We start from the raw sequence: 25,682 nt of genomic DNA, 5'->3' as shown, positions 1-25,682 counted from the left end.
TTGTTTTTAGAACTATAATATCAGTCGCACCAGGAGGGAAATGTGAGATCAACACGTCCTCAGTTTAGCCCCTCTATTTGTTAACGTACAATAAAATGGCAAACGAATGAATCAAAAAAAAGATGTTAGCAGGAGTTTTGGTGGAAAGTTTAAATGACTCTGTTTTTACCATATTTACTAAAGAAAAACAAAGAGAAAGGGCACAAAAGTTAAAGTTTATCAACTGAGCTTTGATGTATTGTTATAAATATAAATAGCTTCGCTATGCTATGCATGCCTGTTTACCTACTAAATTAGATTTTCTAATTTTAATTCAGTCAGTTAAATGTTAAACTCCTCTTCACAACAATACATTAAAATGATCTTTAACTAATTGCCTAAAACGCTTCTGGTAATAATCTTATACTTTTACTTTACCTTTTAAGATATATGATTATATATACCACCATCAGCGTTTCAGATTATCTAATACAAGATTTAAATTGGAAAAACAAGTAATAATTTCTTATCTATTTGGTATTTAAGTGGCATTTTTATTTGATTTAAATTTTTATGAGGAAATGTATTCAGGCAAACAAAGACAGTCCCGGGGTCCTTGAGTCCTGCCTGACGCCATCGAGCCTCTCTCGGTCCTCTGTGGGTAAAACGTGGGGCTACCTCGTTTACTGTGTGCTGTTGATTTCTCATCAAAATAAGATCAGTAAGTTTTGTCAACACTCGGTCGCTTTAGCTGTAGTTACTGAATACTTTCAGTCGACTCTGTGTGTTTGTTTCTCCGCGAAAACTTTTGAGAATCACTCAGAAGAGTTAGCAGTTTAGCCTCCAGTGCTAACACACTGTATCAAGAGCATCAGCCAGGCTAGCAGTGCTAACTGTACTTAGGGCAGCTTTAGCGTTGTTTAGATATCTGTATCTCCGTTTCTAAATGAACGCTTGGAAACGAAATAAGCCTGTCTGGGTTAACGTTTATTAACCCTTTCTTTTCCCAGTCGCCTGTGTTGTGCTTCAGCGTTGACAGGGCCACTTTACATCTGTCATGTTTGTGTCCTCAGAGATAACTGGACCACCTGAGACCCACTCAGCTTGGCAAGGATGGAGTACATGCAGGCTCCTGCCTCAAGCAGCCAGGGGAACATGTAAGTGCAGCCCTTTAGCACTGTGTGAGTTTTAACAGCAAAGCTCGTTCTCCAGACTGTGGATAGCATCTCTGCCTCTAACTGGCGACCGTGGCTCAGGGGGTTGGGAATCGCATCTGTAACCGGAAGGTCGCCGGTTCGATCCCTGGGCTCTCTGTCCTGGTCGTTGTGTCCTTGGGCAAGACACTTTACCCTACTTGCCTACTGGTGTTGGCCAGAGGGGCCGATGGCGCGATATGGCAGCCTCGCTTCTGTCAGTCTGCCCCAGGGCAGCTGTGGCTACAACTGTAGCTCCACCAGTGTGTGAATGTGAGAGTGAATGAATAGTGGCCTTGAAAAGCGCTATATAAATCCAATCCATTATTAACTATAAAGCCTATATTTCCTTTAATGGTGGTATTAAACTACCAATAGGAGGCAAGGACACAGGATATATTGACCGATATTTGGCTTGCTATCTATCAGCAAGCAGAATAATCAACTACATAGCAGCAGCAGCCTGAGTCATAAAGTTTTCTGCTCGACCATGGTAACATTTCAATGTAAATATCTTTAAAAACTATTAAAGATAAAAGCTTGACATTTTCCTTGGCGTCCCATACCATAAAAGTGAACCAGAATCTGTGATTTGGGGATAAAGAAATATGCAATTCTTAAACAAAGTTATTTTCTCACTTATAATTTGAGTGCCATATGGAAACTACAGGATTTTGTTCTATTCAGGTTAGACATCTAATGATATTATTCTTTATGTAGTACAACTTGTAATATTTACTCAATCAGCAGGAAATGGAATGAAAAAATTTTTTTGTTTCTTTCAAGTGTCCATTACTCAAGTGGATTTGGCCCCCCATCATATGCAAAGTGTATACATTCAGGGTGGTTTGAAATGTTGGGCTTCCAGCATTTTTGAGCCCTCATAACATTGTAATGTTATAACATAAGTACAGTCGATAGACACATGAAAAATTTAGGGCTGGACACATGTAAGATCTGTTTTAAAACTGCAAGCAAATCAACCAAAATATTTGTATATTATATTTGTATATATTTGTATATTTGTTTTAGTAATCAACTTTGAGCAGCAGTATAGTCATGGCTTCAATAGCAAAACTGCACCAGTGGTCATGTTTGTAATGTAACGTAATGGGAAGAAGCACTGGTACTCTGGATGTTTGATCTGCTTTGTTATAATTCACTGGAAAAAAGAATCAAAAAGTGCATTTTTGGTTAACTTTCAGGGGTAATATCACTACATGGCATAGGCGGCTGGTCAGTTGTAGCATAAGAAATTTCCTTTCTTTTCTTTTTTTCTTAAACCAACATTTTTAAATCAGGCTTATCGCTTATACATAATTTCTTCCGTTAGTTATTGTACCAAAAAAAAAAATAGATTCTGATGGAGTCATGTGGGGGACAATGATTGGGTTTTTTGTTTGTTTGTTTTTTCATTAAATCATCCATAAAGCACAACTGCAGTAAAATAAAATATACCATCTTTTCAGTGGGTGTGTTGCTGATTTGGACCAAAAGTTCCTAATTAAGAGCCCTGTTGACAAACTTGGTTCAAATCCTTTTCCACCGATCCAGTGCTATTAGCCAATCTCGAACCAGTTCTACATGTTTTAACCAAATAAAACTGGTTACCAGTGCCATAAAGCTGACACCAGTAGGACACCACAGAATTTCTGGTATCAGTAACTACCGTAATTGTCGGGCTATAAGCCGCTACTTTTTGCACCAGCTTTGAACCCTGCGGCTTTTAGTCAGGTGCGGCTTTTCTATGGATTGTCCAGGATTTTTGTGATATCGTAAGACGATTTGTTTTGTTTGTTCCGCTGTTGTACGGCACTACGTTGCCTGGTGGAAGGGCATGTGATCAGACACACAGTATCGGGGATCAAGAGTGGTATGTTGATCACATGTCCATCCGCCAAGCAACATAGTGCCGTACAAGTAGCGCGAAAAACAAACTTCAAAGTAGCGCTACGCGTTCAGCGGGAGGCGTGGATGACGAGCGGCGATAAACTTGCGAAAAGCAAGTTATGCTCAACTCCACCGGTGGATTCTGACAGCGTGGAAAAGTGTGAAAACATCCACGCTCACCAACGGATTTCAAAGGGCTGGACTGCTGCATGGAGAGGAGGACACCGCCACGGCCCTTCTGAGGGTGTTCGACTCTGACACTGACAACGAGGATTTCTTTGGTTTTGAAAGTGACAACGAAGGAGAGAAGCTGAGAGTGGATGACGAAGCCATCCTGAGCCTGTTCGTTTCCGACACTGGAGAAGAGGACTTTGGTGGTTTTAGTGCGCAGGAAGATGGTGGTGAATGACTGACTTTTCTTCTTGTTAAAGCCGTGTCACTTCATATACCTAAAAAGTTATGCAAATATGTACCCATAACTTGTTTTTCAAAATATTAATAAAAGGGGTGTGTCTCCAAACAGCCATCTCTTTCCTGACAATTCCCTTTGTGCATATTCTCTTACATATGATAAGTCAACCTTGAAACACCTGCGGCTTTTGGTCAGGTGCGGCTAATGTATGTACAAAACAGGATTTTCCCCTGATTTTAGCTTGTGCGGCTAATATTCAGGTGCGCTTTGTAGTCCGGGAAATACGGTATGTGAGGGGTTACCAAAAGAAATTCCCTAATGATTAGCAGCCCACAGATTCTGATAACTATGTTATATCTTGTTCTCATGTAAATTACTTCTGCTCTTAAAGCTTCAGAACACTTGGATCTCAAACCTGTCAAAAAGTGGGAAAGTTTTCAGAAGATAGCATTTCTCTGCCCCGACACATCACTAGTGGAATACAGATCATGGAGCAGTCTTTGTTAAGACTTAAAATTGAAATAATTAATATTTTATTTATTAGTCAAATAATAGGCTTGATCTGAATACATGTCCCTAGGCGGTAAAGGGGCTGCAGCTGTCTTCAGTCCAATATAACAACTAGCAGTAGCTTTTGATTTTAAATTGATTATGGCGCACTGTAAGTGTAGTTTTGCCAGAACCACTGAGATGAATTATGTCATCAAGTAAAGTGAACGTCGTGACTGTTTATTTTCAGAAAATGCTCAGGTGATGAGAAAAATATGGGAAAAACGCGACAACATAAGCTGCGACCTGCTTTGTAAAATCTCCCATTGTATTGTACTGTACATGCTGTCTTTAGTGAAGAGGCTGAAACCTATTATATAAATATATATCATCAACAAAAGGGTCTGAAACAACCCATCATTTATATGTGTTTCATTGACTTTGGCGTCTCTCCCCTCCAGCCTCTGCTGTACCTGTGGTGTCCCCATTGCTCCTAACCCAGCCAACATGTGTGTGGCCTGCCTGCGCACTCAGGTCGACATCTCAGAGGGAATCCCCAAGCAAGTCACAGTGCATTTCTGCAAGCAGTGTGAACGGTGCGTTTCATGCATTTAATAACAAACACATAACAGTTGTATTTGTTTTGTACACTGCAGTGCACCCATTATATCACTGTTTCTCTTTAGAAGGCATTTACAGGTGAAATGTAGCAGTCAGAACGGTGTGTTTTTATTTAAATGCATTTCCTCTTTTACGCAGGTACTTGCAGCCTCCAGCGACCTGGGTACAGTGTGCTCTGGAGTCCAGGGAGCTGCTTGCTCTTTGCTTGAAAAAACTAAAGAGCTCCATGTCTAAAGTAAGCCTCTTTCTTACTCAGTGTCACTAAAGACGAATAGCATATTTCTACATAAGTGAAAAATTTCTAGAATAAATTAAATATAAGGGGGTGTCCAGTGCCAGTTTGTAACATTAGATTCACAAGCTGCTTGTTTCAGTCCTGCCTTTTTATTGAGCACATTTTCTTTTTGTTGTGTTTTTGGGTTGTGTGAGGAGAGGGACCATCTTAGACATATGTAAGCTAAGAATTCATATCCTTAAGTATATATTACATTTTTAATGACAGTAAAGTTTAATCAAAACCTTAATGCTGTCCTCTTAAAACCCTTCTAGTTTAATGTTCTGTGCAGGTACTCTGTGATACATTATTACATTACAGCATCCTTCCCATCTATCTCTTTTTTTATTATGATGTGCACCACGTTCACTATTGTACTTCTCAATACTCAGACAGTGCTCGCAGATCTAAAACATCTCTCTTCACAGGTGCGACTTATCGATGCTGGATTCCTGTGGACAGAGCCGCACTCCAAAAGGATTAAGATGAAACTGACCATCCAGAAAGAGGTTAGAAAACAGGGGGACGTTTCTATGTGTGGGAAAATTCTATTTGTAATTAACAATATGAGATGAGCAAGGTGCTTTTTGTCCAGAACGTTTAAAACAAAATCTTTTAATTTTTTTTTATAATCTTAAGAATATTCATAAAAGTGGTGACAAGTTGTAGGACGTGCATCCACTACAAAGTGACCCTGAGGTTGTTTTATCAGAAGAACAAGCGATCTGTCTGTTCTTCAGAGAGTTAAGTGAGAGTAGCGAGCCTCGCCATTGGCTGTCATCGCATCTCCTTGACCTTTAGTGAGAACCTGAGCCTTGTGTTTTGTTTTTTTTTGTTTTGTGCAGTTGGAGGGTCTTTATAATTCTGCCAGCAGTTCTCCCTGTTCACATAAAAATTCAAGCATAACAATTCAAATATGCTCTCCCTGAACAGCTTGTTTAATGAATTTCAGCCACAAGTTTTTGTCATCGTTTCCTATGGAGTTGGAGCATATGGTGTGACTTGTTGTTGTCTTCTCCAGGTGATGAATGGCGCCATCCTACAACAGGTATTTGTGGTCGAGTTTGTCATCCAGTCCCAGATGTGTGACGACTGCCACCGTGTGGAGGCCAAAGACTTCTGGAAGGCCGTCGTTCAAGTTCGTCAGAAGGTGACCTGTGGTCTTACACTCTAATAAGTACAAACTATTTTCCCATTCTGGCTGTTTTCAAGCTTTTTAAAAGCACTTTTAAATAAACCAAGGAACATTTTATCAGTTATTGAAGTGGATGGTGAATGGTTATATTTTAGCACATTTGTAAAATTGGTTGTCATAGTAAAGGGTTAAAAAGTAAAGCTTGTGGTCAAAGCTGAAAAATGTGTGCAAAGCCTCTTTTTCCACTAGCACTGACTCGACTTTAGACGTCAAATTTCATTCAGAAGAGTAATGTTTACTTTTTACGGTTTTTTTGGGTCATTGACTGTTTCTCTTAGCGCTGTTAGTGTATCATATAAACATACAAACATACCTCTCTGAGTCCTTGTTGGGAAATACAACTCAAGACACTCTGTACTGACGTACTGAACTTTACTGCTGCAGAGACAGTAGACTAGCAGTTCAGTGATTAATAAATAGTTATGTTACTGTGAAGCTAAGCTATGTTATTATATAACTCAGCCACTTCATAATAAAAGCCAGTCACTGAAAAAGCTTTTGCTCTGTAGCTGCATGACAGAAAAGGCTCAGCAGATCATAGATGCATGAAATAAACAGCTTGCTCAGACGTGGAAAAAACCCAGCTGTATTGAATGCCATTAAGTTGAGTGTTCGCAGGCAAATGCAAAGCTACTTATCGAGGTTTGTGCTGTTTAAAGGGATGAGTATGAGTTTCTCTGTGATGAAGATTTCTCTTTTGTCCATCAGACTGTACACAAAAAGACTTTCTACTATTTGGAGCAACTGATCCTGAAGCATAAACTCCACCAGAATGCCCTCAACATTAAAGAAATACATGGTAGGTCAATGATCTATGATTATGTGCACAACGCTGTGTACGCCAATAGAATTCTATAATAATGTTCCAGGTTCCTAAGAATGAGAGAGAAGCTCATAAACACAAACGATAAATGAATTGACTGTCTATTATAGAGCTCTTTCAAAATATTTATTTATCTTTTCATCATCTCTGTCTGCTCCTCTTCTTCATCTGCCATCTCCACCGCTGTTCTCTCCTCCCTCATCTCCACCTCATCCTCTTCCTCCTCAGCTGAAGCCGCGTCTCCAGAAGTCAGAGCTCTTACCTGAGAGAATGTGCATTAAAAATGCTGCTTTATTCCCATCAGCTGGTTAAAAGATAATGTTATGGACGCTAACCTTAGGTTTGAGTGTCCTAAAAATCTCACTTTCCCTATGATAAACAGTTGATTTATATTCTTGCATCTTATGAAAGTTTATACGCCAATGGCCCGAGTCTGACGGCATTAGATCTACTTCAGTAACAGCGGCTAACACCAACAAAAACGGCAGCTCTTACTCACAGAAATGTTCGGGATAGCCGCAGCATAAGTCAGCGTCACTGTCATCAGTCAGAAATGAGCTTCGCTGGCTCGGTCGACTCGTATCAGACTCCTTCGACGACGTTCTACAGCGTCCTCAAGAGTACATAGACACGGACGCTTCACATCAGGCATGTTGACAGCTGACATAAACAGTGGACTGAGAGTCTAGATTTACTACTGATGAATGAGGGGAAAAAACTGAAAATATTACAAATATTTAATTGACACTTGTTTCTTTTTAATGTGCACATATTGTTTAAATATATTAAAGTGTTGTGTGTGCAATAATGTGTTTATACACAGGCAGTAGTGGAAACCTGCCAGCCTGCCGCGGCTGGTATGGGGTGCCGAGGGTTAAAGGGGAAATGCCTCGTCTCTGCTGTGGGGACTTTTACCCAAATTACACTGCAAAGTGGGAAACTTGCCCTAGTTGTCACCAGCGGAACTAATGTGGGTTAGAGCGAAGGAGAGCATAATGATGTGTCGAGTGTTAATTACCTCTTCCCGTACCAGACAACCAGTCATGCATGCATATCACTGGCACCAATAACTCCATGCAGCTGTCCTCGCGTGGGCCTCTCAGGGGCACACGTTGTACATCTAATCAGTGCGCTCTAATCAGAGCGGGCGTTCCTTACCAGCTGCCTGCAGAGCAAGCTTGTTTCTTACCCTACTTATGGATGCTAAGTGCTACTTCATACATACTTATATGCACAGAGGCTCACATGCTGTGCATTGAGTGACATCGCAGCAGCAGTCCTCTGTATTCTTGGATGGGACTGTTAAGCAGAGTTTTGGCCCGATGGGGTTGTTTAAATCATCTCCATGTCTCGGCAGGACTTGAAAGCTTTAAGAAGGTTACATGTGGCTGCCATATTTTTCTTTCCTCTTCATCTGCTCTGTGGTATGTGCCGTTTTCATGCATATGTTCTTTGGCGTGGGGATGACCTGCGAAGCACGCCTGTGATAAATATATCTGTGAAGTGTATTTGATGGTATTGCTTTTTCTCGCAGAGGGCATTGATTTCTACTACGGCTCCAAGCAGCACGCTCAGAAGATGGTGGACTTCTTGCAGTGCACCGTGCCCTGCAGGTAAACATTGCTTGCCTTTGAAAACACACAGCACGACCTTCACAGCGTTCAGTGATGGCGTCTGTCAGGGTTCAGTTTGTATGTGGAAGTGGAGATGATTAGCTAGCAGGTGTTAGCGAAATCTAGCCTGTCGGTAATACATCTGAATCGGAAGAGAATGTAACCCCTTAAAAAGAAAGGGAATATATTAAAGTTTTTAATTAATTTGAAACCGTGTGCAAGTGTTGTGTCTGCATGGCAGAAACTGTTTATATAATCATGATCTACACAGGATGTTTCCTTTCCATGTGTGCACAACATCTCAGTGCTTTTAGGCCCTTTTGTTGTACCATTTGTCCGACTGACACTTAACAAGCTTTCATGTGTTGGTGAATGTTTTAATATTACTAATAAAAATTAATACTTTCTTTTTAACTTTAAAGGTCAAAGGCATCTCAGCGCCTCATCTCTCACGACATCCACTCAAACACATACAACTACAAGAGCACCTTCTCCATGGAGATCGTACCGGTCTGCAAGGTATCCAGCAAACAGTTGCGTTTATATTTGGAACTCATTTTAGTTGAATCTAGGTTTTATCCCATGATTCATTGTTAGCAGTGAGACCCACCCGACTGTCCTCGTCACTCCTACGGCCTACACATTATACATATTTCTGTTAGTTTATAAAAAAGGTTGAATTTGTGTTTAACGGTGACAGGTTAGATTAAACTGGAAAGCAATGACATTAAGATGAAGGTGGGGATTAACTGATCCCTGTCAGGTGTCATTTTCAGTAGTTGATTAGCTGCCCAGTGCAGTTGAATGCTTTAATATCATGACATATACTGGGTTTGTTAACACCTCATATTTCAGTACTAGGGGCTCCATGGAGGGACACTTGTTTTCTTAAATGAAAATAAAATATTTTTTATTTTTATTTTTTGAGCAAACAAGCTGTTCAGCACAAGTTCAAAGCCTTTTTACCCCACGTGACCTCAGTTTGACCCCCGGTTTTCTGGTTGTCTGGTTGCCAGGACAACGTCGTGTGCCTTTCACCTCGGCTGGCGCAGAGCCTGGGGAACATGGGTCAAGTCTGCGTGTGCATCCGTGTCACCAGCACCATCCATCTGATCGACCCCCGCACCCTGCAGAGTGAGTACGGAGGAGTTTTGACACGTTTAGCTGACAGCACGGCTCACGCTGTCTGCAGCTCACCTGGTTAGTTGTAGAAGCATTTCTCACGTATTTGTGTTGGCTTGCAGTCAGCAGAGATGTAGTTTAAGTCGGGGATAAGTGCAGCAAATAATTGTCGTCCTTTTAAAAAGAAAAAAAAAATTGTAATAAAACCTAACAGCAAGTAGCTTTTGAGCTCGAACCTGCTGGCCGGCCTTTCTTGTGTGGAGTTTAGATGTTGTAGCTGTGTCTGTGTGGCTGCTTTTTGTGTGCTCTGGCCTCCTGTGACAGTCCTATAACACGCATAACACACGTGACTCTATCCACCCTGCTCATCTCCTTGAATTGGACAAACGGTGTATTTAACTTGTAATTTAATTTTTGTTATTATTATTATTTTTTGTTTGTTTAAAGTGCCCATGCCTATTTTGAATTCCTATGAATGATCTCATAGTAAACACAATTAGTAGTGGCCTTTTAGTGTTAAGCTGCAGATATTCAACAGAAAATTGTCCAGTAATTTATTTGTAATTAACAGTAGCAGTTTTGTGTTATGAGACGTTTAGCAGGACATTTTACGTTTACATTTTATAAACCGTTTGACAGCTGATGGCTCAAAAATAATGGACATTTTAATTAACAGGCGAATTCATTCACTAGATTTAAATGTCTTCTGATTTCTTTAAGTCTGTTACCAATGGTTATTAGCATTGTTGGAAAAGAAGCTGTTGATTTTAGCACTTAATACATTTGCTCAGAAACTGAAATTGTGTAATTACATAAGAAGCCGATCATCACAGTCGACTAGCTGAATGTTTAAATATTCATCTGAGTAGTTTCTCATTGTATGACTTTGTTAAACCAGTTGTTGCCTCTGTGCACTCGGTTTAGCCTCTTTCAGTATCTGCACTTTTAGAAACATTACCACAGGTTGCTTATTTTTCACTCTTGTATTGTTCATAACACCAGAAGTATTTCCTGCATTACAGAGAATCGCTGCTTGGTCGACACCCTTCTAAACCGCACTAGACTGACCCCAGTTTGGTGACCACATGTTCCACGCAGTCATTTTACTCGGCTGCTTCTCTCTTCTCCAGTCACAGCACGAGATTAGACGTGCTCCCAGAGAGCAAAACATATTTCAGATTGCATTATTTATTCTATCAAAGCCAAGTTATCTGATTTAGGGGGACTTATTACCAATACAAGCACGGAGACAATTAGTGATGGGTTGCTTCCTCTGCGTGTGGCGTAATCGCTCATTTTGTGAGAGGCTGGATGGTCCTCCACATCTTGAAGCAGCACACACGTTTTTAATTACTCTTCAAAGAGCAGGCTATATTTGGAGCAGAAAGTTTTTTAGCTGGTTGAAAAGCACAAACAGCCTCAAGGCTGTCGAGCAGATTCAGCGGCACAAGGCAATTAACTCATGTATCAGAAGTATCTGTTTCTGTTTTTCTGCTTGTACAGTTTGGTTGCAGTATAGACAGGAAGACAATCTTCCTGTCTAGTTTGTTTACAGTACGAACAGAAAGAAAAAGCACTTATGGATAAATCAGACTTGGAATATTTTTAATACTCTGCTTAGAAAAATGAAAGGAAGATTTAGAAAACACACGCTGAATATCTATACTGATATAGGCTGGGTAATTTGTTAGGATTGAAAGGCTCAACTTGCCACATCTTTTCACGGAAAAGAAATTAATCTACAGACAGTGGGCTGAATTCAAATACAGCCCAAAAATCAAAGTGAAAAGGACTAGTCCATTTTACTGAAATTTCATTACAGCAAATCCAAATGGTGCTCAGTAGTTTGTATGGCCTCCTTGTGCTTGATGATGGATGGTGTCCTTGGGGATCTCCTCCCACATTTGGACCAGGGCATCACTGAGCTCCTGGGCGGTCTCAGGTGCAACCTGTCAGAAGGACTGAAACATATGTCCCAGTGGTGTTCTGTTCGATTTATGTCAGGCGAGCATGGGGGGGGGGCAGGCAGTGATATCAGTTCCTTGCATGAGCTGGTTTCAAACTGTCATCACATGTGGCCGGCCATTGTCGAGCACCAGGAGGTGCCCAGGAACCCTGCAGCAGGGTTTGACAGGTTCAAGGATTTCTTCCCAGTTTGGCAGTCAGGTTGCTGCTGCCTCACCTGTAGAGGTCTGTTCACCACTCGATGGATGTGTCGTGCCTCGGACCTACCTGTGTAACCTCTGTAGGGTCCAAATTTTTCTTTATATTGGGTCAAAATCCCAGAACTTTAACTGACTTGATGCTATACTCAGATTTAAAAGTGTTATTTTCATATTTTTTGAGTAGTGTATGTATTTTTTCCAGAAAAAAATATTTAAATATCCGGAAAGTTAAGTGTGTGGGTTTTTTTTGTTTTTTGTTTTTTTTAATTAATTACTATAAATAATCAAAAGTATCTTTCTAGTTGCCGAGGTGGACGGGAACACATACTGGCGAAACCCCTTCAACGGTCTCTTCAACCCAAGCCAGCTGGAGGAGTTCATAGTCATGGACACTGACATCATCAGAGACCAGAAGCTGGGTGCTGGAGCTGGCATGAGGTCCAACAAAGTAAGGGCGCGTGTGTGTTGGTGCAGAACAGATTGCATTATGGGGGAACATTGCTCTTCCCTTAGAAGTAAAATCAATAGCAAACCATTACATTATCCCTGAACCTGTATGTTGGATTCGAGCCAAATCGACACAAACAGTCAGGAGTGTTTCTTTTGAGGCGAGTGCGGTGTGTAGTTTCCCGTCGCTCTTTTGAGTGTGTGTGTGTGTGTGTGTGTGAGTGTTGCATTATTATTGATGCACCTGAGTGAGCAAACTTGGACGAAAGAACAGGAGTAATGTTGTTTGATTGCTTTAAACATTTTGGATTTTCCCTTCCCTCTTTGTGTTTGTGTGTATACAGCACACCCTGGCTGAGGTGTGGGTTCAGAAAACATCAGAGATGAATACCAGTCAGCAGTACCACTGCCGTACATTCCTGGGCCACCTTCTCAATATTGGAGACCTGGTGCTGGGGTACGTACGCAGAACAGTCGGATAACAATGAATAAATAAGAGTAATAATAAATAATGAAATAATGGTCAGTGGTTAATTTTCTTCTTATCTTGTAGGTTTGACTTTGCCAATTCCAACATCAATGATGAGTACCTTAATAAGATGAACCCTCACCATGTTCCTGATGTGGTAAGTGTCACCTGCACTCAGCGACACGATTTGTTGACTTGATTAACACTGACCTCTAGTGGCAAACTAAAACCCTGCATGGAGTTCTGAACGTTCATCCCTTCGTTAAATCGCATGGGAACAAAAATGCCGTGTGTTGTTGAATTTGAGCATTTGTACATTCAAAGGTGCTGATCAAGAAGAGCTACGACCGCAGCAGGAGGGTGAAGCGCAGGAACTGGAAACTGCAGGAGATGGCCAGAGACCGTGAAGGCATGGACACAGATGATGAGAGGTGAGACTGCTCAGCTCATTGAGATGAATGATGTATGGCTTACAAGCATTTACCTCTAAGCTGTCTTGGGAATGTTTTGTTTTTTTTGTTTTTAGGCTAAGATTAAGGACTTAAAAGTTTAAAAAGCACTTTTGTTTGGGACTATGTTCAGATGTTTGTACAGTGGTTTGCAGTGGCGGCTCCTGAAAAAAATCTCAGGGGGGGCAATTTTTATGATATCGACTAAAATGACCCATTTAATGAGTACATCAAACAACACAATTTTAATTTAAATTTAAAATGAACAACCATATTCTGGCCATTTGTATAGATTTGTAAAAATGAACAACCATATTCTGGCCATTTGTATAGATTTGTAAAAATGAACATGAACAGATTTTTTTTTTTTTTTTTTTGAATGAATGAAAAATAACTATTGAAAACAACAACTGTAAACTGATTGGGGGGGTGGGCTAAAGAGAGAAAGAGAGAGGGATGGAGAAAGAGAGTAAATATGGTTAAGGGTTCTTATTTGTACAAGAACTTTGCTCGTCTGTCTTTCTGAGTGGCCTGTCAGCCACGACTTGCGCTGGAACCAACTCCGACAAAAAGTCCTGTTGTATGCTTTTGACTTCTCCTTCGTTGCCTGGGTTAGTTGAATTTCGGGCTTGTCAGGTCCCAACTCTTTAACTTGCAGTTTTTCTGCCATTGTCCTTCTGGCAAAAGGGTAGGTTAGAAGCGATCTAACCGAATTTGGGGGAGGCTGTGCCTCAACCGTTAACAATACCGCTGCCATCGTCTCTCTCTGACCTTATAGCTCACTTAGGCTACTGACTGAGGTAAAATTCTAGAACAGCAAATCTTCGCGCGTTTTCTGCAGGGGCGCAATTTTAAGCGCCCCCAAACCATTTAATTCAGCGACGCTGATAGGTCAAATATTTATTATTTTCCCCTGGCAACCATTTAATGATAGGCTATTTCGCTGCATATCAAGGGCGCTTTGACGAGCGCCCCAGAAGAAGAAAAACACCGTTTGTTGGTTGAACTTTAATGAGTCAGCTGGTGAAAATGTTAAAATACGCCTGGCTGTATATGGGCACACACATAGTAAAACTATCATTGATGAATTTTTTAAAAATATATATTTTTACTCCTCCACATTTGGGGGGGCGGAGCCCGAGCGCCCCCTATGGGCCAGCCGCCACTGGTGGTTTGGTTTTTTTGGGGGTTTTTTGTATTCCTGTCGTCCTCCCTTCACTCCCAGCTGATTGTGGCTCCCCTCCCTGACCCTGGTTCTGCCAGAGATTTTCCTTCCCACTGTCGCTTAGTGCTCCCACATAGGGGTCATCTAATTGTTGGAGTTTTCCTTCCATTATTGTAGGGTCAACCTGAAGTTGTATAGTTTTCACTTGAAAAAAAAAAATCAGGTTTATTGGTGTGAATGATTTGTTTCAACCAGTATAGCGCTGTAGCTCACTGATGTGTGTTTTTGGACGACAGTGGAGGCGTAACAGATGAATGAGCTGCTTCAGACTCAGATACACAGAAAATACTTCTTAAAATGATTCATTATTAGTTTTAAGCTTTTCATACAATTTCTAAACATATTGACAGACACAGTTGCCAAGTGGAACTGCAGAGCTGTTAATATAGTTGAGGACACGCGCTTTACATAACTGTGGTTCCTCGTGCCTCCCCAAGAGTGACAGAGAGGGAGTGGATAAATATTTACAGTTTTTTTGCTAACATGAATGTTCAATAAACATGTTAAATGTGTGTATTTTCCCTTTTTTCTTGAGTCCGTTTGCTCACGCAAAATGAAATGTGAATGAAAATTAATCCACAGTAACCCTGTGACGAATCAGATTAAACATTTTAATTGTTTGACAAGCACTAATATATATTATATATTTTTGTATGCTTACCTATTAGTATATAGTTTCATTTTTTTTACGGTAAGTTGTATTTCACAGGAGAGATCCTGTGTTAAAAGATTGAAGAACACTCTTCAAATTCTCTTTGAATTTAAGCATTTAACATTCTTTGTTTATTCTGCATTTACTTCATTATATTCCATAAATGTCTGTTACAAGCTTAAATATAAAGTTGAAAAATGTAATTGCAACCAGGCTATTGATCAAGTAATTGTAATTAATCACGATTAATTACAGAAAAAAATTTTTAATCTTTTGACAGGACTAAATATTATGAATTAATAGTCAGGTGAATAAAAAAATATCTAATCAAAAAGTGGGGGTCGGGGGTGCTCCTCATGAAGTATTAAAAAATTAGCATAAATTTGAAACGCCTTGGAAATATCCCTTAAAAAAGAGCCGTCAGAGGGCACAACTCTCCCAGAGGTAAAAGGCTATGCTAAAACTTTTATGTTTTATGATGTCAAGTCACGCTGGCGTCTGCCTGTTATGGTCTCATTGTGACATCGAAGGGCGTTGTGTAGAAAACATAAAAAGTGTCTCTTACAGCTCGCTCCCTGTGATATGATGTATTACTCAATATGGTTTCTTGACATTTCTTTCCCCCCAAGGTCAACTTTACTTTGGAGCTAGCAATGAAGGTCAAATGCTTAGCCAACCTAGGTACTCGTGTCCTGGAAGGCCCAGTATATTATTGTGAAGTTTTAGATGATCCATAAAAATTGTGCCTAATATAACGTTTTAAGCTGTTTTTTCAACTTTAACATTTTCTATGACCTCGACCCAATTTTTCACCAAAATGAAGTCGGCTTGAGCTATCAACGCACAAAATGTGAAAATTACATGTTAAAAACTGGTTGATAGACCGCTAACAATCAGAACTGATTACTTACTCCCTCCCTTTGAGGTGAGATTAAATAACCAAAGGGTCTTATTATCGTTTTAAGATTAAAGCCGTTACTTCCAGCACGCACATCTCTGGTGTAGACCACATAGGAAAAACACTTCGATACCTGAAACGAGGACTCAAGGGAGTTAATAGTTGTTTAGTGTACTAAGAGCGCAGAGTGTCATGTGGTTTGTCTTTTGTTATCTGTAAAGTAACCAGACTGGTTTTGCTCTCAACTTACTTTTCTGTCTTCAGGCAATATCAGGACTTCCTGGAGGACCTGGAGGAAGATGAGGCACTGAGGAAGAACGTCAATATCTTCAGAGGTGAGCAGCTGATGACCGCAGCACAGACTTACTCCCGCAGCAGCATCACGAGAGAGATTTCAGAGCCTTTGTTTAGGTTTCTATTGTCAGGTTACGGCTCATTTACCGTCAACGGCTGCTTGAGGTTCTGATGGAAGTTGTGTCACACGTTCATTACAGATGATGCATGAGACACTTAATGAGCAGATGCTGATTTTTCAATTTCAGATGCGTCAAAGATCCCGGTGGAGAGCGACACTGATGATGACGGAGCACCACGCGTTTCCCTGGCGGAGATGCTGGAGGAGTTGAGTCTAACGGACGCCACAGGAGGAGAGGGTGCCGACATGATGACGGACTAACCAGTCGGCGTTCTGACATTGTGACGCCGACAGCCGATTTATCAAATAAAGGCCCGTTTACAATACAACGGTGCAATTGCACACCGGATTTAGAACTGTCTGCAAATTGGGGACCGTTTCAAACACGGACAGATGATATGTTGGTGCAAACAAATCCAGTGGTGTACTGGTTTATGATGGTTAAAACGTACCAACTGTGAGTCATAATGGCACTCAGTCATATGAAACATGATAATTTATCTCCATGGTCTCAGTGGATTTTATCCAAACTGGGTCTTCAGATCACATTTCCTGTCTTTATATGATCCTCTTTGTCATATCAGAATAATATGAAAATGAAGCAGTTACAGCTGCTTTATCGAAATAAATCCTTACCCACACATTTTCTGCTGGTTTAGAGGCTCATGTTGTGAAGTGCTTTGCTTTATTTATCCACCAGAGGGAGCTTTGTGCTAGGAAGATATGGGAAGTAACTCATTTAAAGGAGGCTGGCAGCAAGCTGAGCAAAGTCTGTTAATGGTGTAATTTGGCTACTGTGGGCAAAATGCAAATGCTGTCCAGCTGCAACACCTTCAGCCAGCGAGCGTACAGTCTCTGTGAGGCGAGCTGATTTAAAAACGAAAGTGTAAAAATGGGCATTCTTCCCCTCTCTGTTTGAAGCCTGTCGCACCAGCATGTGCTTTAAATGCAATACATTTAAGTCAGCACTTATTTGTGCCTTCACAGTTCATTCAAATCGTGCTCTCAAGTCTATACTTAACCCATTGTGCCACTAATGGCACATTTATGACAAGCTCCTAGCTCCAGCTTACTGAAAAGGTGCAAAAATGTAAAGATCCAAACAAATTTTGGATTCCACTGCACATTAAAGCCGACTCTTTTACCAGAAATGCTCCTCAGAACAATTTTTCTCACATGAACACTCAAATTTAAGGCTTTTGGACCAGTAAAATTCAAGACTTTAACATTTTTGGATTATGTTGCTTGATATTCTGATAATATGCAGGATAATATAGCAATGTATTATGATAAATGTCAGGCTTGTGGGATTTCGAATGTAAATATATAAACACGTGACAACATCCTAAATCAGTTGTTTAGAAGCAATAAATGAAGTAGAACAATAAAAACTTGGAATGTATTTAACAGGGGGGTTAATTAACTCTATTAAATCTGATTTCTTTTTTTGTATGTGAATGCATTAAAGCAAACCATACTGGAACTGTGGTTAAACATGCCACCATGTTTGCTGGAACAGTTCAGCCCGCCACTAGCCAGCTTTATGTAATATAAAACAGAGGAATGTGTGTATCACAGGGTGTGTTAGTTTCACATTTTGACTCAGGGAGGGGAGGGGGCAGCCCTTGTTTTTCACAAACCTGAGCAGGTTGTTAACGGTAATCAGATCTACTTGGGAAAACGAATGAAGCGAATCCCCCTTGCTCTTTCTCTCTCTTTTGTGTGTTGGCCTAATTCACCTGTAGTTTCCCTGTTTACAGACTACAAAGTCCCTAAAGGCTTAAGACTGTGGATGTCCGATTTGAATGATGATTTCCCCAGTGCTTGTCGCAGGCAGCAGCAGCAGTCGGTGGTTTCACTGCAGCTCCTTTACAAACATGTGTCCGGTGTGAAGAAGCGCCTTCGTGAGCTGTGCCTGACATTTCAGACCAGTATCCATCGTCCTGACGCTAACTGCGGGCTTGACGGTGCATCTATGCGTCACCGGTGCGCTACCCGTGTTTACACATCAATAATGCAGTATAAGAAGTGAGCTGGTCAGCAAAGCTCACAGTTAGGAGATAAGATTTCTCAGCTGTATGTGTGCTTACAGAAAGACACCCTGCTCTGTGTGTATATATGAGAGAGAGTTTCTTCCACAGGCGTGTCTGAGCTCCCTTGGTTGTCCCACAGCTGTATGCAGGCTATGAATCCATAGACTGAAATGATCAAGTCCAGAAGGAGATGTGAGGACTCCTGATTTGTTTTCAAAACACTTTGGAGAATGTTTAAGGCTGCATTCCCAGACATCCCAGAAACACTCAGTGTGAGTTGCAAAATATAATTAAAGAGGCATTAGGTGTTGTAGCCTGTTATTACTTCATCTAGTATTATCACGGAGAAGGGGATGGAGAGGAGGAGGAGGCTGCTTTGGAAATGCTTTGTGAGCTGCATTCAGCTGAACGCGCTTCTTGCCGTTCTGTGTATGATATCTTGTCGCTTTAATAATTTGGTTTCCTCTAATGAAATGCAAACTACAGCATGCCGGAGTTGCGGTACACCAGTGTGGTCTCTGCTTGTTTTTCCGTTTTCCATCCTCCTCCTGCTGCTCCTGCTGCTGCTGCTGGTGCTTGATTGCTCGCTGCTGTCTACGTCAGAGGTGGCGCAGTGTCGGGCTGCAGCAGCATGGTGGGACAGAGGCGATGCGACACCGACTGAACAAAGTTTAAAGATGCCGCACAAAGCAGCAGCACACCACACATGGCTGGGATAGAGGTCCGGCCCTCTCCCCCGTGCCTCTTATGCAAGGACTGTTTTCTTTTTCTCTGCATAAACAAACACCGGCCTATGCATCGCATCTCTCGGACACTCCACCTGCGTGATCTGCGAGCCAGGTGAGTCGCGAGTCTAAGCACGGGTAGTGGGTGTGGTGTCATGTGTGTACCACATATAGGCTGGTGGTGAACTGGTGAAGCAGCTTTTTGGTTTACACAAAGCAGCGGAGCAGCAGCAGCGGCAGGGGGACTCCTCTGGTCTCATAATCGCAGTATAACGAAGGAATCTCACGTCGGCTGCCGAGGTGAGTGACGGCACAGGCTGAAGAGCTAATAAGCGCACACGCCTTCTAATATATAGTCCATACACATGTATTAAAATCTAAATTCAGTAATCATTGCTGTGGGTTGATAACTAACTCTAGTTTCACTTGTTTATGTCATTTGGGCACAATTTATAACTTTTGCGCAAATTCTTGCAGGTTTCTGGGTCAAACTTGGCATTTTAAGCAAGGCACCATCCTAACACTAATGAAAAAAAGAAAGGTAACTATCACAGGAAACTACCTCGTGGAGGCTTCAGGACAACAGTCCTATTAGACCCCTTTTTGTAACAAGGAAAGTTAATTTGATTGCACACGGTTGATGATAGCGGGTCTGTACTGGGAAGGAAACGTTGTTTTTCATATTCTAATAAATTGCACGACATTTAGAAGAGTGCACCTGTAACGCACCTGCTGGCCCCGCCCCCTACCTGTCTAGAAGGATCTATCACTGCCTGCCACCGCTTCAGCGTATATCATTTATCATATTTGATAAGACGTAGTCTGATAACATCACGGTCTTGGTTTTAAATCTAAAACGTTATTTTTGTCCATAAATTCAGCTCGTTGGTCTGTGATGCGGCTTCTACTTTATGCTTCTTATTATTTCATAATTGTCAAAGATAGATGCAGTAGATACATGTAAAGTATAAAAAATGTGTAGCTGTGTAACAGTAAAAATTGCACCACCAATGTTATTTCCAGCTTATGAGTACTTACGACACTTTCTGTTGAGCCTTGTATTTTTTTTCTTCTACTACTACTTCTGCAGAATGAACTTCAAGAACTTGAGGGAGTACCTGGCTTGGTTATACTACCAATACCTGCTCATCACCGGCATCTATGTCCTGGAGCCGTGGGAAAAATCCATCTTCAACTCCATCCTCTTCTCTGCCATCGCCATGGTCGTCTACACCTCATACGTCTTTGTACCCATCCACGTGCGCCTGGCGCTGGAGTTTTTCTTAGGCATCTTTGGCGGCCAGCCGGAGAGCACCATGGCACTCATGACCTAAAAGAAACAAAACAAAACATGAAGGTAAAGAGACAAAAAATGTGTGGATGAGCATGAATCTGTCATCATATTTTCTTATAACTCACCTCCTTAGATCCTAGAGCACCTTGAGCCCTCCTTTTACAACAAGCTCGCCCTAAACCAGGCAATCAGCCACCTCTGCGAATCACGACTGAAAACATGAAGATCTTAATGGAACGATGTGGAAATCAGAGCCTTACTATCTTCTTTACATCCCAAACCCTCCAGCCTTACCCCATGGTATTAGACAGGCAGCAGAACAGTGCTTTCACACATGTCCTGTGAGATGTCTTATGATATGTTGTTTGTCCTTATTGATTTTTTGTTTGTTTTTGTTTTTTTGTTGTGTTTATCACCATATGTCCTGTGTGAGTGCATACCACATATGTGTTTTGCATGATAGGGTCATATATGGGCAGTCGATTTGCATGCTCATCTCACTATGAAATACTACTAGACTTGCTTCTTTTTTATTGCCTTTTAAGCTCCAGACTCACTATTTACAAAAAAGCAGACCGATCATTTTATAGCGTCTGAATCCAGTCTGTAAAATTTATGTCTGGCATTCTGAATTTACAGCTCACTACAGAGCAAGCTGTCACGTTTCAAGTGTTACACAGTGAGAGGCGACTACGTGAGTTCGAGATGATTTTAGACACAGCCCAAATTTCCTTCAGAGCCGTGGAAGGCATTATATGTCAGGCTCTGTGGGACTTAATGCAACAGGTAAACTAAACTTGCAATGCAACATCAGTGACGTTTCCTTTTTAAGTGTGTGTATGTTCGTTTATCTGATGTATCTGTGATGCCATGTTATCTCGTGCACTCACTCTGGGTGGTTAATCTGTAGTTTTGCATCAGAACCGCTATCACTGGGTTTTGTTTTTTTGTTTTGGTGTTTGTTTGTTTTTAGTTGCCTTTATGAGCTGCAATACTGACTGGCAGGGCACATTACACATTTCACGTAGATGTCATTTAGCTGATCTTAACAGAGAGGACTGATAAAAAGCCCAACCTATGCAATGAGTCTTAAAACGTTCGTGTTAAGACTCTGTTAAACAGATTTTCCCAGTCAGTGTGAGTAATATTAAGCCAAAATAACAGAAGAGATACGTGCCGAGCCCTGCTTTATCTCTAGTTTATTAACTGTTGGCATTTCTGGTAGGTGTACTCAGCTCTGAGCTTGAGCAAATATTGATACAACACACCTTTGTGTTGTAGGCTTGGCTTTGGTAATTACGTAACTCTACTTCACAAACCCCTGAAATCAAAAAAGAACTGTTTGATGTTTCATACAGAATGCAAAGATACTGTAGGCAAATTAACCCAAATGAAAAACAATGACATGGCTGACCAAAGTCTTCCTTATCTATAGTTGATCTATAGATAGAAAGTGAGTTTTAGTGTGTCTGGTAGCTGCGATGAGCATTGTGCGTTGGATCATTTTTAGCTATTTGTGCTTTGGGTGAGGGGCTCACTGGTTATAGTTCAAGCATAAGTAACAATGAGTTAATTTTATTTATATGGATTTATATATTTATATACACTGGTAAATGCTTGGCTGGTTACAATGTCAATTACCAAATGTTTGTGATTATTTATATCTGTGTTCTCCTGTGGCCATACTTTTGTTATTTGCTCTGTTTCTCTACCTTAAAGTGCTTTTTATATTGTTGTATCATTTCATTTCACTTTGGATAAACATTTGCTGAAGTCTCAGACGTTTCCAGCTCAGACAATGACGCGTTCTCTGAAAAATCTTTTTTTTTTTTTTCCCACTGTGCACAAAATGAATGTTTTATTTATACATGGTGGTGACACATCGCTCCAGTAATCAGAAAATAAAAATGCATCTGAAGATTCTTGGACAACTCTTCTCATTCTGTGTGGTTATTTATACATACTTATAGTTTTAAATGCAATTTAAATATTGTGGTCAGAAATTTATGTATATTCATCAGCATGATTATCACTGTAATTTTGGGCTCATAATGAATTCTTCGGACAGTTATCTTTCCGGAATAAAATGATTGTATAGCACACATACACATACAAGCTCAAATATACATATACTCACATATAAATCTTTTACTAAGTGGCGCTGAAGCTTCTATAATGTCTTTCAACTTGACAAAACCGAGGCTTAATAACTTCTCCTTAGTGAAGGTAGGAAATTTTTAGGATGTTCAGAAATGCTCTAGGAACCACTTAGGCTCAAACCAGCGTTCACTAAAACCTGGAAAACCAGCATCTCTGTCCACAGTGAACTGAGTTTTACACCGCTGAGGACCGAGAGGGTGACAACCAAGAAAGAAACCCCTGCTCCAAAATGAAAACCATTTATTTTGTGTTTTATTTATTTATTCGTAAATATTTATTTATTTATATCTAAATGAATAAAACATCATAAAGTTCTATAGAACTTTGCAGCTGCCCACATGGAAAAGCCAGAAGCCATCTGAAGCAAACGTCGATGTTCCGACGGGACAGCTATTGAGCTATTTGTCCACAATGACTGGGTATGTTTGGAGGAGTAAAGAACTCTGTACCAGCTGTGAAGCATGGTGGTGGTAGCATCATGCTCTGGGATTGTTTTGCTGCCAGTGGTACTGGTACCATACTTGCCAACCTTGACACCTCAGAGTTAGGGAGACATTCAAAAAAAAAAAGGGGGGGGGGGTTACATATACATAGACATATACAAAGATCTTGAATTTTACAGTGAGTTAAATGTCACAGTTATTGCTGTCCCTGAGCCGGGCTGTCCAAATTCAGAGGCTGCATCCATCTGAGGACCAGGCCTTTGTGGTCTAAGTGGGCCGGGTCCTCCAAAAGCCGGGTAGGCAGCCAAACCGATTTACTCAGGAACAAATAAAACACTGAAAAAAGTAAAACTATAAAATTTTTAAGTTATCTAAGTGACTTATATATCATGTTTAACCTGAGTAGCGAAAGACCGTGGGGGTTTGAAAACGATGTGTTGGGAGTTCGCTGTTCTCGTCGGCTCAGATATTTTATGTTTACACAGCTACATTCTCACCTGAAAATATGCTAAAAGTTTATTTTGCGACCCAGAAAGAGTAATAAGACTGATATCGAAACTAAGTAGCTGCCACCATTGTTGGAAACTGGAATTGGCTGGGCAATGCTATGAATTCTGGGATATGGTTTTTCATTTTTGTTGTCCAGGTGGAAAATCAGGAGACATTCAGGAGAATGGTGGCTCCAGGAGATTTTCGGGAGGGGCACTGAAATTCGTGATTCTCCCGGAAAATCGGGAGGGTTTGCATGTATGACTGGTACGTTGCACAAAGTGATGGAACATGAAGAAGGAGGACTACCTCAAAGCTTCGCCTCAGAGCCACATGAAGATGTTTGAAACTTGGATGCAGTTGGGTGCTCCAAGAGGACAATAAGCCAAAACACATCAAAGAGCTCCACAGCACTCTCTTTTCATATATAATTCAAAATACCTTTTCTCATGCAATGGTGAAACGCCAACGTGTTTCAGCACACAAGCCTTCATCAGGGAGTGAAGCAGAAGGCAGGAACCAACTGAACAGTGAAAAACTCCACCAACCAATCAAAGACAAGAGAAGAAATAGACCACACTATCATATCAACCTCAGATAACATCCATCTTCAAAGGCAATTAAGTTTAAAGAAGAAAAGTTTATAAAAATAAAAGAAATAAAACTGATATAAGCGAGGATATCTAGTGAGCTGTACTTTAAAAATCCATAACTGATTTTATATAGTGCAGGCTAACATTGAGTTTCTGGAATGATCTTCCCAAATCACCATCCTCATCAAGTGTGAGTTTGTCCGTATGTATTTGAGCCTGTGTGTAGTAGAAAAAATACAAAATATATTCAAACTTGGACACGCATTTCTTGTTTTTAAAGGTCTTTAAAGATATACGCTGTACAATCAACAGTCGACCCTGTAAAAGTTCAAAGAAAACATTAAAGGCCACAAAAGTACCACAACATTTTTTTATGATGAGTCAGAATGAACTCCTGGGCCACAACTGTATTTATTCACACAGCTTCACGTCAGTGGATCAGAGCAGTTACTTAGGAAAATTAAACAAGGAAAAGAAAAGCCTACAGGAAGAACATTTTGGACCCAACAGACTGTACCACATAAAACAAATTCAAACAATAACAGGCAAAGCCACCAAACTTGTTCTCTCTCTAAGGAGCAGGAATGAATGCCCTGGGCCATCCTTCAGATACTATATCCTGTGCATTCCTCCAAAGCTCTAGTAACATCAAGCCTGCCACATTCACCATATTTGGGGCATTCTTGTGGAAGAATGTGAGATGAATGGGGCTGAATACAAATATCACTGCACATTTCATCTGGAGAGCGGATGTAGGTTCTGGCAATTGTTTTGGTTATCAGTTAAGCAAGACCTCGAGAGTCTGCCAAGGTTTATGTGTTATAACCAAACACCTCCACCTTGTTCTGTTGTTTTTTCCCCCCAGGATGTTGGAACAAAATAGCTGCAACACCATCAGCTGTTAACCTACAAACCCAACTCAAAACCGTTTTCACCCTTTGTCCCCTGCCCTTGGTGCTTTCTTTTCTCTTCTCTCCTATGGAAAAATAAGGCCAAGCACTAAACACTGTTATGCCACCCTGTGAGGTAAGTTTAGCTTCTGCCTCGGGGTCTTTGAAGACGTGTCCTCTGTTTACACTACCCTTGTTAATTTGAGTCCCATGGAGGACAAGGTTAGTGGTTATCTCCATAATGACAAGGTGTAAACAAAGCTTTCTGTAGACTCAAGCTTTTTTTCTCAAAGCTCTCTGAAAGCTGATGTATTGTTTCCGTCGTGTGTGCACGTGGCCTGTGAGTGTGACATTCACTCACAGGCCACGTGAAAAATGAGAACTCCTAGCGACTGCTGAATGCAAAGACTGAGATGAGCATAAAAGTGAGAATAACACATGCATACATGCCAGTGCTGCCACCACCAACAGCACCAGCAGCAGCAGCAGCAGGTTTCAGTTAACAAGGAAACCCCAGAAAGTATTCAAATATCAATATTACTTCCAACATGTGATACCACCTTGTACACTGAGTCGCACATGCACCCATTGAGACAGCCTCCATTAGGTGCGTGCCATCACAACAAATGTCTCCAAGGATATAATCTAAGACAGCTCTTTGGTCACAGCCTGTGACAGACATTGATGAAATACACAAAATACACACAATGTACTGCTTTGCATG

General features: G+C 40.9%; 2 protein-coding genes across 2 annotated transcripts; both read left to right on the top strand.

Annotated features, from left to right (window-relative positions):
• The first annotated feature begins 619 nt into the window (after positions 1–619).
• Positions 620–17,472, top strand: nmd3 (NMD3 ribosome export adaptor). Its single transcript, XM_085370513.1, has 16 exons — positions 620–700; positions 1,053–1,136; positions 4,425–4,559; positions 4,723–4,819; positions 5,287–5,367; positions 5,880–6,008; positions 6,762–6,852; positions 8,411–8,489; positions 8,912–9,008; positions 9,506–9,623; positions 12,079–12,224; positions 12,568–12,680; positions 12,777–12,849; positions 13,017–13,123; positions 16,181–16,251; positions 16,459–17,472. The coding sequence occupies exons 2-16, from the start codon at positions 1,093–1,095 to the stop codon at positions 16,590–16,592; spliced, it is 1,515 nt and encodes a 504-aa protein (XP_085226639.1). The 5' UTR covers positions 620–700; positions 1,053–1,092; the 3' UTR covers positions 16,593–17,472.
• Positions 17,473–19,070: 1,598 nt separating this feature from the next.
• On the top strand, positions 19,071–20,654 carry sptssb (serine palmitoyltransferase, small subunit B). Its single transcript, XM_085371196.1, has 2 exons — positions 19,071–19,204; positions 20,180–20,654. The coding sequence occupies exons 1-2, from the start codon at positions 19,071–19,073 to the stop codon at positions 20,421–20,423; spliced, it is 378 nt and encodes a 125-aa protein (XP_085227322.1). The 3' UTR covers positions 20,424–20,654.
• Positions 20,655–25,682: the final 5,028 nt, after the last annotated feature.

This window comes from Diplotaxodon limnothrissa, linkage group LG14 (genome assembly GCF_057381915.1).
Source record: "Diplotaxodon limnothrissa isolate DT_005_m linkage group LG14, D_limnothrissa_male_GT1.1, whole genome shotgun sequence".
Taxonomy (NCBI): domain Eukaryota; kingdom Metazoa; phylum Chordata; class Actinopteri; order Cichliformes; family Cichlidae; genus Diplotaxodon; species Diplotaxodon limnothrissa.
The sequence above is the reverse complement of the archived record's forward strand: the minus strand, read 5'-3'. Positions and strand labels throughout refer to the sequence as shown.

Coding starts and splice junctions, on each gene's coding strand:
- nmd3 (XM_085370513.1), top strand. CDS start 1,093: ATGGAGTACATGCAGGCTCCTGCCTCAAGCAGCCAGGGGAACAT. Junction 4,820..5,286: donor TAAAGAGCTCCATGTCTAAA/GTAAGCCTCTTT, acceptor CTCTCTTCACAG/GTGCGACTTATCGATGCTGG. Junction 6,853..8,410: donor CAACATTAAAGAAATACATG/GTAGGTCAATGA, acceptor TTTTTCTCGCAG/AGGGCATTGATTTCTACTAC.
- sptssb (XM_085371196.1), top strand. CDS start 19,071: ATGGCTGGGATAGAGGTCCGGCCCTCTCCCCCGTGCCTCTTATGCAAG. Junction 19,205..20,179: donor CTGCGTGATCTGCGAGCCAG/GTGAGTCGCGAG, acceptor CTACTTCTGCAG/AATGAACTTCAAGAACTTGA.